This window comes from Pseudorca crassidens, chromosome 18 (assembly GCF_039906515.1).
Source record: "Pseudorca crassidens isolate mPseCra1 chromosome 18, mPseCra1.hap1, whole genome shotgun sequence".
Taxonomy (NCBI): domain Eukaryota; kingdom Metazoa; phylum Chordata; class Mammalia; order Artiodactyla; family Delphinidae; genus Pseudorca; species Pseudorca crassidens.
Window position 1 is genome coordinate 1702009 of NC_090313.1, and position 12308 is coordinate 1714316.

Consider the following 12308-nt stretch of genomic DNA (forward strand, 5'->3'; position numbering starts at 1 on the left):
AGGGTGGGGGAGGGAGGCCTCGCCTCCCAAGCACTCGGGCGTGCGGTCCCCCGCCCAGTGCCTGCTGAGCGGACAGACGGCCGCCCCAGGGCACGGGCCTGGGGAGTCAGGCTCCTTGTGCGAGAGGAGACTCGGGCGTCGGGATGCGTGTCCGGTGGCGTGTGCAGCTCAAATGCAGCTCAGAAGCCTGCAGCCCGAGGACCTAGGACGGCAAGCTGGGAAACAGAACTAAAGTGCGGGTGGAGAGCCGTCCCCCGCAGTGATGGTACTGGGAAAGGGGAGCAGGTTTGGGGCGTGAATGTGAATATCTTGTCACAGGGGAGGCCTGGTTTCTCAGCCGAAGGGCCCCTCTGGGAGCGCGAGGGGGAGGGGTGCGCGCCCCCCGCGGAGCCCCTGCCCCCGTTCAGCCCTGGGGCGCCCGGGTCTTGTCCCTCATGCCCTCCTGGGCCCAGGCCACCAGCTGGGGTGACCAGCTATCCTGGCCGCCAGGCACGAAAGGGTTTCTCAGGACGCTGGACTTTCCAGACTTAACTGGTACTGTCCTGGGCCCGTTGGGCTGGCGGTCACCCTGCAAGCCTCACTCAGGCGTCCAGCCGCCTCTCCATAAACGGGTGGAGGCTGGGGACACCAGCTCTGCCATTTATCTTCAGAGGGGAGCAGGGAGACCCAGCTGTTCCAGGCGGGTCCGGCGCTACTCCCTCCCCAGATGGAAGGCAGTCCTTAGAGGACAACATTTTACTTATCACCTCTGGAATTTCTATTTGTCACTGTCAACAATTGTTTAGGAATTCAGTTATACAGGAATTTATTTGTGAAGGGGGGAGGGGGAGAGGAGGGGAAGGGGAGGGACTCTCACAGCCCTTCGTGGCGCCGCCTGGGCCCAGTGGGTGCAGCAGCTCTGGAGTCAGACCACCTGGTAGGGTGCTGTCAGGGTCCGTCTCCTCCCAGCTTGGGGAGGAAGGGGCTCATTCCTTTGAGCCCTACTTTCTTTGCGGGGCAGCAGGGCTGCTCGTCCTGCCGAGAGCCTGGGGGTGTGCACTGTCCTGCGAGGGCTCCAGAAGCGCCACCTGCCACCCCTGCCGGTGCGGCCACTGCCCGGGGCTTCCTCCGGCTCCAGGGCTGCGCACCTTCTCAGACCGAGTACAGCGCGGTCACTGCTCACTGACTCAGTGCTCCTTTCCAGCCGCCTGACCCAGCACCGCCCCCAGGGGCTCCAGCGACAGGAATCTATCCAGTCCCAGGTCTGGGCAGGTGTCCCAGGGCCAAGCTCCCTCCAGAGGCTCTGTGGAGGGTCCTTCCGGCCTCTTCCAGCTCCTGGGGCTCTGGTGGTCCTTGGTACCCCTGACATGCTGAGCCAGCCCTCCAGCTCCCGCCTGGTGTGTGTGTGTGTCCAAATTTCCTGCTCCTTATAAGGACACCAGTCATTGGACTAGGGGCCACCATGACCCCATCTTAACCAACTGCACCTGCAGTGACCCTATATCCAAGCAGGATCACCTTCTGGGGTCCAGGCGGACAGGGATCCTAGGGGGTGCTCTCAGCCCGGTGCCCCTGGCTTCCCTCGAACGGAGCTGAGCTGCACCTGTGTTTGGAGCCACGTGAGGGGCATCCTGACCACAGGCCCAGTAGGGACAAGGCTCGGGGGTGAAGAAAAGACTCTGCTCCTTCTAGGGCTTCTCAGAGCATCACCACTGAACCGGGTTTCCGCAGACAAATGACCTGCCAGGCATAGGGCATCAGCGTGAATTAGGGCAATGCGAAGGACAGAGGCCCTCAGGTCCGGGGTGACGGGGGTCCCCGCAGAGGTGGAGGGGACGCTGCAGGCTTCGAGGAGCCACTACGCCCACTGACACTTGTACTATTTCTCCCAGCTGGCCGAGCACAGGTACAGCGTTCACCCTATCTTATTCCTGCAGGAGAAGCCCTGACAGAGGGGGGAGGGGAGGGGGCTCAGGGGTCAGGAGGCCCCACTCGCCCTGGGCCCCTCCGGCGCACGCTGGCATCTGGGGGGGGGGGGGCGTTCCAGTGAGGGCCACCCAGTTCCAGATCCTGTGCCTTTACAGAGGACGGCCGACAGCAAGAGGTGCTGATGTTTATTCAAACACCAGCCATGCAGTAAAGAACTCGGATTTTTAAATTTCACTTACATCAGCAGTTAAAGAAAAAGGAACAGTGACTGAAACATGAGGTTTTAAAGTGCTTTTATGAGGAAGAGATCACAAAAATGGTGGCCAGTCCCAGGCTGGGATGGCAGGAACGGTGCCTGAACAATCAATATATTCAGTAAATTACGTGAAGCATCATTTTCCAAATAACTTATACACCAGGAGGAAAGCTGCCGAGCTTGTACGCCGTCCACTACGCACTCCAGAGAGGTCTGGCCCTGCACAAGGACGCGGAGCCCGTGGGCTGGGCTGCAGGGGCCTGGGTCTCGGGGGGCTGTAAAGCGACACATCGCCAGCAGCTTGGAGGCTATAAATACACCCCTCACAGTGGGGACGTATGTACACACATCGACATATATACACACATATAAAAATATCTGCCCCAATCAGACCCAGAAAGAAGCGTTTCCAGGGAACAGAATTTGTTTCTGAAACACAAAACACAGTAAAACAGAAGAGTTTTCTTTCCAGTTCTGCCTTGATTTGAATAAGATAAACTCTGCTGTGCTCAGGACAGCTCCACACAGGACATGCCAGGCGGGGGGGGGGGGGGGGGGGGGGGCGGGGGGGGCGGCCGGGAGCTCAGGTTTTCCCTGGGCTCCTGTGACAGCATCGGTTCAGGTGACACCTGCAAAAACTGCATCTTTACACAGTCTTTAAAAATAATAAAAATACCCTAATTCAGTGAAGTGTTAAAAAATCGAGTCCCCCGTGTTTTTCTGTAGAAAAGAAGGTTAATATTTTAAATTATAGTTCACATTTTCGTTTGAAAACTAACCTACACAGGTGAAGGAATTTCCTTGGTTTCTAACTGCCTGTGTTTGTAGAAACGCTGCCTGATTCTACCGAGGGAATGTCCTTCCACTCACCTGTGACCAGGTGGGCTGTTTCCACGAGAGCGTGTCCCCCAAATCATTCAGCGCCATGTAAACCCCAGTAACAAAAAATAGTTTTATATCAAATACAGTATGAAATTGTCATTTCACGTAAACACAGTGATTCTTGGTAAAGATCAGAGGCCAAAGTATCACCAAAAAGATGGCCGTAGAATTAATCCTTGCTTTAAAAAAAAATGTGTATAAGACAAACTAGCCTCCTGCCCCCGCACCAAGCCGATGGGTCAGTGAATCGGTCACTTCTTTTGGAAGCAGCTCCACAGAACGCGTGTTCCTGCAGAAAGCACCGGACCAGAAACGTCGGAAACCAAAGGGGAGCGGCTGCGGCCGAGGCCGAAGGGGAGTCCCGGGAGCCCTTGTGCACCAGAGGTCTGTCGTCTGCAGCCCCGTCCGTCCGACTCCCCGAGGAAGCCGCGGTGCCGCGCCCTTCCTGCGCCCTGGGGCGCGCGCGGTCCCGGCGCCGAGGCCGCAGGGCGGACTCTTCCCGAACCTTCGTCTGGGGCCGCGGCGGCTCCGGGGTTCCGTGGGCGGTTCTGTGGGCGCCGGCCCCTCCCCACGCCGCGCCGGCCCGAGCAGAGGCCAGCTCCCAGGGCCGCAGGCGGGGTGGCCGCGGCGCTACCCCTGCAGGTCCGCGAGGGCGGCCGCGCAGCTCTCGCTGCAGCTGGACGAGGCGCTGAGCAGGGCGGACCCGGCGCTGGACTCTGCGGACAAGCAGGCGAGCGGCTGCCGCGCGTCCTGGCCCCGCTCCTGGCCCCGCCCCCGGCCCCGCCTTCGCCGCAGCGCCTGGGCTGCTCAGCGGCCCGTACCTGGGCTGCTCAGGCACCCGGGGGCGCCGCGCTGGCCGAGGAGCGCGGACAGGTTGCGGGCTGGCAGCCAGCCCTCGCCGCCGGAGCTCACGTTCCGCACGAACCTGCAAGGGGCGCGGTCAGGGTGCGGTAGCGCGCGCGGGCTGCGGGGGGGCGCGCGGGCGGTCTTACCAGAGGCCCTCGTCGCCCTCCTGCACCAGCTCCACCTCGTCCCCGCTCCTCAGGACCAGCGCGTCGGGGCCCCCCTTCTCGTCCAGCCCCGTGACGGTGTACTTCCCGGGGACCTGGGGAGGGGACGGCAGGGCGCATGGCACACGTGGCACGCAGCTGCCGGTGCCCAGCGTCCAGCGTCCCGGGAAGGACGAGAGCCTTGCCATTCGCAGAGCTTCCGGTGGGACTATGGCCTTACATTGGGAAGGTCTCCTCGTCCAGGGAGACGCTCGGTCTCACGTGGCGACCACTAAACCTGACCAGCCTGTGCGGTGCCCCTGGCTGCGCCCCAGTGCTCACACCACACCCAGCTCCTGCGGCCCGCAGGGCCTTTGCACCTGCTGCACCTCTTACTGGGTCACGCCTCTGCCCTCAGGGCACACGCTCTGCCTTTTACTAGTCTTTCACCCCAGGAGAGGGGGGATTCTTGTCCACCTTGTCCCCTGTTTGCCTTCAGTGCCTGACACAGCAGGTGCTCAGCACACCTGTGGACAGAGCTGCTGCGCGACGCGGACTCTGAGAAGGGGAGGCCATTCTGCTGGACTGTGGGGCTGCGGCCTCACGGGCAGCGAGACACATGACTGGGAGCCCCTGAACTGTGCAGGGGTCACGCGCCACCAGGCTTGGGAGCAGGGAAAGCCAGGCCGGTGTCCGTTACCCTCACGGGAGCAGCTGCACCCTCTGGACACCCTGAGCAGCACCTCGCACCCTCCTGCTGCACCGCGAGCGGAATGCAACCAGCAGGCCTGCCCGCCCGCCCACCTGCCTCCCCGCCCGCCCGCCTCCCTGCCCGCCTCCCTGCCCGCCTGCCTAGGCTCCCCCACTGGCCCCGCAACGCCCTGGCCGGCTCTTCTCACCCTCAGGCCTCCTCGGGAAAGGCTGCCCTGGCCACCCGAGACTCTCCCTGCGCTCTCCTCCAGTTACCTGTGTCTACCCCTCCAGCTCTGGGGTGCTTTGCTCGCTGCGATAAACCAGGTGTGGACCAGGGCAGCACTGAGCGGGCAGCAAATAACTGTTGCTACCGTCCTGACTCTGATGACTTAATATATAAATAGTGTCGTCTGCTGCTCGTGCTAAAACGGGACTTTGTTTAGGAAGCAAATCCGTACCTCAGACAGTGCGATTCTCTGAAACAGACGGCGGTACACACGCAGCTTTAAGAAAGCTCCTCTGAGGGGCAGGTCAGAGGTGTGCACTGTCCGCCGTGAGGTGGTCTGGTGAGAACTACAGGAGGGCGGGCACACAGCCAAGGGGCCCTGGCACCTGAAGGTCCTCCCTAAGCCCTAGGAGGCGCGGCCCCCTGAGCTGCACTGCTGGCTCCCTGCCCCCGGGACCAGCAGTGCCGCGGACGAGGTGGGAGCCAAGGTTACCAGCTTCCTGAGGCCCGCTCTCCCTTCCTCCTCTGCGTCTGAGGAGTTGACCGGCTCCTCGGCGCTGGACCAGCCGTCGTTGTCCTCAGGAGCCTCTGGCGGGTTAGACGTTTTGCTCCAACCTAGAGAGGACCAGGCCCCAGTGAGGTCCCCCTCAAGGTCGAGGGCGGCCTATGCACATCCCCGCCACCCACACGTGTCGGCTGGGGGAGCCTGCCCTTCCCAGCGGTGCGTAAAGGCGGGCCGGACACCCGCAGGTTTCCGCTTCAACCGTGCAAGCTGCCCAGGGGACCTGGGCCACAGCACCTGCTTCCTCAGCCGGAAACAAACCCCAGCCTCCACCGGACAGCTGGTGACAACCGCCCGTCCCGTGTCGAGGCAAACGACGAGGGAAAGGCATTTTTAATCAACACCTGCAACTCTCAACACCCATCAGCCGGCCGGGAGAACAGCTCCTCACGATGCCGGGTGCTAGGAGCGCCCAGGCCAGGGAGGGGGCCACCCTGTGCGGGTCACGGGCGGGGAAAGAAGCTTCCTCCGGGTTTTATAAACTACGTAAACATTCCTTCTACTGCCCTGTGTCCCCAAAGAGTAGCTGCTGCACCTCCCATTGGGGGAGAGTGCAAGTGCGTCGTGGAGAAATACAGCAAGTGTCACGAACGAAGCGAGAGGCCGGAGCCACACGCCTGCGGCTCTGGAGCCCAGCCGCGCTCCGCGTGAGGCGGCGTTTCGACAAGAGGGGAGCGGATCCGGAACCAGTCCCCAGTTCCATCTGGTGTGGCCAGAAGCACACCTTCTCCTGGGAGAGGGGGAGTGAGGGGACCACGTGGACAAGGGCAGAATGCATGCCTGCATGCCCCCCCACCCCTTGCAGTCAGGGTGCAGACAGAGGGGCAGCTGTCCCAAGGCCGACACTTTGAAGGCTGGCAGTGACAAGCTTGTGTTAAAGCGGTGTCAGGGAGCTGCCTCTGTCTTCACAGAAAAGGGAGCTGGGACCCAGAGATCCCCCCCCAGCCCGCAGAGCACTGAGCCCCTGCTCCAGGCCAGGCCCGGCGCCCAGAGACCCTCTGGCCCCGCCTCTCCAGCCGGGCAGGGGTGGCGAGCACGACCCTTGGCCCCCGGCGGCTGGCGTCCATGCAGGAAGCGGGAAGCGGGGACCGTGGGTTGCCGGCCATTAACCACGCTCGCCGCCTGCTTCGGCACGTCCGGAGCCGCCCAGGGCGGGAAGCTCAGACGGACGCCGGGTGGGGGTCACCAGGGGCCCCGGCGCCAGGCAGCTGGCCACAAATGTCCACCCTCCAGCCCAGCACCGATAGACACAGGGCTCCCGGCCAAATGGAAGCATGTGTCCGAAGGGGGACAGCGGAGGCAGAAGGACGACGCTGCTGCCTGGGCAGAGGGCAGCCCCTGGAAACGAGGTGTGTAAACCCTCACTGGAGAGCTGCGTGGACAGACGGCTCTGCCCTTCGGTCACACCCGGCCACCCGCGGCCTCTGAGTGACCCTCTGCTAACAAGTGGGACGGTCCCTGTGTCAACACAGTGACACGGGAATAAGCATGAGATACTGAGCCCCGTGGCCCGCTCTTAATCCACGTAGGATGCTGGGGGCTTCGAGGAGGACATCAGGCCAAGGAACCGTGAATACGGTCACCTCTCGTTCCAGTAAAAGAGTCGCTGACACTGATACTGAAAAAACAAGGGGCTGATGCAACTCCAGGAAGCAAGCACTTGGCATTTCAAGAGTGCCAGCCAGGACGGCCTGCAGCTCCCTGTCACCTGCTGTGGACTGAAGTGATTCCATGGATGGGAGAAGGAGGGGGAAGGAAGGGGAAGGAGGGGGAAGGAAGGGGAAGGAGGGGAGAGGAGCTGGAGGGGGAGGAGGAGGGGAGGGGAAGGGGAGGGGAGGGGAGGGGGGAAGGAGTAGAGGGGGAAGGGAGAGGAGGAGGAGGGAGTAAGGGGGAGGGCAGGGGGAGGGGGAGGAGGAGGGAGGGAGGGGGGCTGGCGGCTGGGCCTGAGCTCAAGGCCCTAACACTCATCTACCAGGACATGAGGTCACCTCACCTGTCTCACAGGTGAGCAGAGGAGCTCGCAGAGGTGACACACTGGGCTCAAAGGGAGTAGGCTGCAGCCTCCCACACAAGGAGAGTCAGCAAAGCAGAGAGGTGCCTCGGGCACCTCTGGGCCTTAAGCAGGAGCACTAATGGCCAAGTCCAGCCCCTCCCGGAGACGGAGACGGTGGCGGGGAGGTGATTCTACTCCCAAGTGCCTGGGGCTCCGTCTGCAGGGCTGGGTGCAGGCTGGGGTAGGGGTGGGTCTCTGGGCTCTCCAGCTGCCCACGGAAGAGCCCTGGGTCCCTGCAGCGCGGACTGTGGACTGAGGCCCGAGGGGGGTGTGCGTCGGGATCTGGCCCGGCAGTACCATCACGTGGTCTGGAAGCGCGGGATAGCTCACAGAGTGAAACCCTGTCTGCGAGCCTTAGACCCTCAGCCTGGGCCGGGTGGAGATGGGGGGCTCTGGGTTTCCCTGGGGGGGGCTCTGCCCTCAGAATATGAGGGCAAGAGAGACAAAGGCCCAAGTTCCAATACGGAACCTCACCCCATCTGTCTGCGTCCCCAGAAGCATGGGGACAAACGGTGAGGAAGGATGGGCCTGGGACGTGGAGCCCCGCAGCCACTGAGTAAGACAGCCCAGCCCAGCCCAGGCACCAGCCAGGTGTCAGCAGCTGCTACCTGGTGGCCCGTGGGCAGCTCTGCGCATTCTGGGCACACCTGGCCTGAGGCCTCGGACCGAGAAGCGTGACGTCACCACGGTACCTGTGGCCGGAGCGTCAGGCTTTGAACAAAACAGTGACTGTGCTCCTGGCTGGGAGGGACCTGTTTCACTGGGCAGCTCAGATGGCGAGACAGGGTCCCTAACCGGATGGGGAAATGGCGCCAGGCTAGTCCGGGAGGCGGAGCCACTCTACCTCGTAAACCAAAAGGCGTTGGGTCGCTCTTTACTTGGTGTCGCTTAGCTTTTTTGTCGGGACTGGTAGGAGAGGCTGCAAAAGGAGGAAGAGCAGAGACAGAACGGGAGAGACGGAGTGAGGAGCGAGCGGAGCACCAAGGGGGCAGGAGACACAGCGAGCTCATGCTGGGGTGAGACACACACGGCGGCAACAGGCTGCTCTCCAGTGACTCAGAAAGCAGCTTCTTGGGAACACGGCTCAGCTGGCGGAGGGATCCAGAGGTCCAGGGGGAGGCCCAGGAGAGCAGGAGGGGGAGACGGGCGGGTGATGGCCCTGCGTCGGCATCGTAGCTTTAGGTAAGCGGCCCCTTGGTTTGTTTTCTGAGCTCCACGTAGAGCATGCCCAGTACGCCTGCTCGCCAAACCCAGCAAGGTATAAGGACCTGGATTTGTCCGTCTTTTTGTTTGTTTGTTTGTTTGAGGTCAACTTAAAAGTATTTTATAAATTGGGAAATAAAGAAAAAACCCTCCAATATTTGGACCAATGAAAAGACCTCTAGACAAGACGGGCTTTCAGAATCGGGAAGGGAGTCCTCTAGCGACCCGCCTGGAACCTCAGGGCTGGCCTCCTGTGCTGTCTGGGCGTATTTCCCCCATATTCACTGCTCAGGAGTCCAGGCAAGCTCTTAGAGACCTCCATCGGGTGTTCTGAACCCGCCTGTGCACTAGAAACGCCCAGAGGGAAGCGGATGCCTCGCACTCTGGCAGGGGGAGCAATGCCCTCGGGGACCCCACGGGAAAAGGCAGGAAAGGGAGGAGCTGGACCAGAAAAGCAAAGGACAGTCCCAGCTCCTGGCAGGCGGGCCTCTGTCAGAAGAGCTCACCTCCACCTCTGCAAAGAAAAGGCCCTGAAAACAGAGCCCTGGCTGCACGAATGACAGACCCGTCAGCGTCAGGGAAAGAGCGACTCAGCGGCAGACGCGTGCTGGTGACCCACGCGAGAGGCAGATGCCCCTCCCGAGACCGTCCACACGGATGAGCACGGCACGGATGGATGACAGACAGCCATGGGCGCGACCCGCCCAGAAGCCCGCCGCCGGCCGGGGCCAGGCACCTTTACCTTTCTGACCCTTGAGGGCAGCAAAGCTCTGCAGGGTGAGGCGCTTTCTGGAAAGCGCAGAGCTTTCTGAAGTAGAGCTAGTGACCGCGTCGTCTGCGGGGAAGAGAGGGCAGTGCAGAGGGCGCCGGGCGGCCCCAGAGGGCAGGCGGCCACGCCCGGGCCCCCTGCCCAGGCCCCTGTGCTCTGTGCAGGCGGCCGGGCCCCGCGCTCTCCGTGAACCTTCCCTGTGCCCACCGGGGGCTGTGAGGCCCTGACACGCCCGCCGCGGACCCCCGATGCAGTTCCCGGCACTTCCGGGCTTGGCCCCAACACTCACCTCTGCCCTTCTCGGGGGGCCTCGGCAGTGGCGCGGGGCCCACGTATCCCTCCAGGGTCAGCGGGTCCGTTTTTCTTTCTTCCAACTTTCTGACGTCTTTTGTGTTCCCTTTAGAGGGACTAAGGACATCAGACACATGGAAAAAGAAAGAGAATGTTGTTGCCTGGTTGGCGTTCAAAGGTCTGTGAGGAGGAGGGTGGAGACCTCCCTGAGCTTCTACCCAGGCCTTCGGGCTGCGTGTCTCCCGCCGCAGGGCCACGGCCACGGCCACTCATGTCCAGACTCTGGGCGGAGCCAAGTGAGAACAAAACCCACCTCCCTGACTATTAAGTAGGAGGCGGTTTTGTTGTTGTTTTCTTTCCCCTGGGGGGGCCCTTTCTCCTTTAAAGCTATTGTTCTGTGCTTTATTTATTTAGACCATTAATCATTATTAGAGCATCATTATTATTTCAACCATGAATAATTAGACGTGGCTTACATAAGAAACAGTAAACAAGTAAGTGAATGAATAAAATAACAAAGGAAAAATAAGGGCAGAAAAGGTACGATGAGGCCAGCGTGAAATGTGACCCTGCGTCTGTCTGCGAGCCATGGGCCTCGGCCTTGGCTCTGAGCCTCCCGTGCCCGGGGTCCCTGCCCACCTGGGACACTACCGTCACTGCAGTGCTGGCGCTGGACTGCTCTCTGGAACAGCCGCCCGCCGCGCACTGATCGTGATGGGAAATACCGCCCGGATGGAAAACGGTCAGAGATGCTGCGGACGGGCCTTGGGCTGGGGCTAGGGCTAGAGGCACACGCCTTGACGCTGACCTGCCGGGACTGACCCAGCAGCATGCGACCCCAGGGACGCTCTCCAGAGCGACCCCGATGACCAGGAGGCTCGGTGACAGGGCCGCGGAGACCCAGCGGCACGGGCTGGCTCCCACTGGTGACACCCCCGACGCGCGGCCGGGCCTCACCTGGTGCCGGCGGGCGCGGGCAGGGGCAGGCTGTGGGACTGCTCCAGGGCTCGGTGCTGGCTGGCCTCTGCGGGGACAAGAGCCCAGCGTGGCTCAGGAACGCGAGTCCAGCACCTTCCCCTCCAGGTGCTACCGCGGTGCCTCAGATGGCTAAGGATCCCGAGGAGGCTTTGCGGGACATAAACGGGCCCCCGGGGGACAGCCCAGAGGCCGCGCCCTCACCTCTGCACGCCTGCAGCTGGCTCGTCAGCACCTTCCGGATCTCGCTCACCCAGGCGGCCTTGATTTCAGGAGTTGGTGCCTGTGCCGCCAAAGCAGACCGGAAGGTGAGTGCGTGTGTTCCCGAGGGACGCGTCAGGGTCTCACTCTGCAGGCGCCTGGGCCCCTCAGAATCGGGGCTGACGGCGCCACGCTCGCGATGCGGGGCGGCATCCCCGCGGGCGCCGGTGCATGGACCCCACGCCAGCACCCTGCACGGTCTCTGACTCTGACTCAGTGGGAGCCCCTGCAACGTGGCCTGCCCCGAGAATGTTTCTCTGGGATGCGGCCCTGACGTCTCCCTAGCTGACAAGGACGACGGGCGTCTGACATCCCGCAAGTGGACCAGAAGCTGGACCAGCGCGGCCGGGCTGCTGCCCCACCTCCACTCTGCCTGGGGCCCGAGGGCAGTGCAGGCGGGCGGCTGGGCCCTGAGGACCCTGGGCTTGTGCAAAGCCGGGGCGCCGGCCGAGCCCCTGGCCGCTCCCGCTGTAGCTCTGTGGGGCCCTCGGCCGGCCGCGCTAGCCTGGGTGTTGTGAGCTGTGAAGAGTGCAGGTCACCGGGGCCTCCACGCTGCGGTGCTGCGACACCCCCAGGGCCCCCAGGCCCAGACCGCCAGGGGCGTCAGAACGGTCAAGGGCAACTGGCGAGGCACCTCCCAGTGCCGGATCGCCCTCTCGGGCTGGGGTCTCTCCCGGGCTCATGGGCGAACTTACACTCCACCACCTCCCGCCATCACCGGCGAGCGAGGAGGACACGCTCCCTGCAGGCGCCTGGTCGTGCGCGGCAGCGAGGATGCCTGGCCCAGGCGGGCCGGGACCCCCCGCCGTCCGGGGACCAGGAGCCCACTTCCTGGCAGGGCACCTGGGGCACCCCTGCCCCGCGGCGTCCCTGTGCCTTGTCCCGGGCTCAGCTTAGTGACTGACGGCCCAGGGCAGCCCCAAACGAATGGCGGGGCCCTGGCCTCCGGGGAATAGAGCTTTCCGAAGATTCCAGACAGCAGCTCTCAGCAGAAGACGCTCACCGGCGGTCCTGACGGAGCTGGGCAGAGCCCGCAGCCTGGCCCGAGAGCGCGGGGCCTACCTGGACGATGTACACCTCCTCTCTGGCGTTGTACCAGATCTCGAATTTCTTCGCGTCCCCTTTCACGTTCTCCGTTATGCCGACGGCCGTCATCTGTGAGGGCGGGGCGGGCGGTAGGCGTCCGGGCAAGGGCACCCCCGCTCCAGAAGGTGGGCGTCGTGGCCCAGCGGGGGCCCCA

The 12308-nt window shown here is 62.9% G+C and overlaps 1 protein-coding gene across 15 annotated transcripts in view; it reads right to left on the minus strand.

Annotated features, from left to right (window-relative positions):
• Positions 1 to 2184: 2184 nt before the first annotated feature.
• Positions 2185 to 12308, minus strand: part of MCF2L (MCF.2 cell line derived transforming sequence like) — a 120088-nt gene continuing 109964 nt past the window's right edge. For 11 of the 15 annotated variants that reach the window (XM_067713771.1, XM_067713768.1, XM_067713774.1 and 8 more), the window contains 10 exons: positions 12131 to 12223; positions 11012 to 11090; positions 10790 to 10856; positions 9831 to 9949; positions 9515 to 9607; positions 8414 to 8488; positions 5448 to 5569; positions 4039 to 4151; positions 3868 to 3971; positions 2185 to 3762 (listed from right to left, as the gene is read on the minus strand). In XM_067713771.1, the coding sequence (XP_067569872.1) occupies positions 3677 to 3762; positions 3868 to 3971; positions 4039 to 4151; positions 5448 to 5569; positions 8414 to 8488; positions 9515 to 9607; positions 9831 to 9949; positions 10790 to 10856; positions 11012 to 11090; positions 12131 to 12223 (951 nt within the window). In that variant the 3' untranslated portion in view covers positions 2185 to 3676. The remainder of the gene's footprint in view (positions 3763 to 3867; positions 3972 to 4038; positions 4152 to 5447; positions 5570 to 8413; positions 8489 to 9514; positions 9608 to 9830; positions 9950 to 10789; positions 10857 to 11011; positions 11091 to 12130; positions 12224 to 12308) is intronic. The other 4 variants (XM_067713776.1, XM_067713773.1, XM_067713782.1 and 1 more) reach the window with 2 other exon arrangements.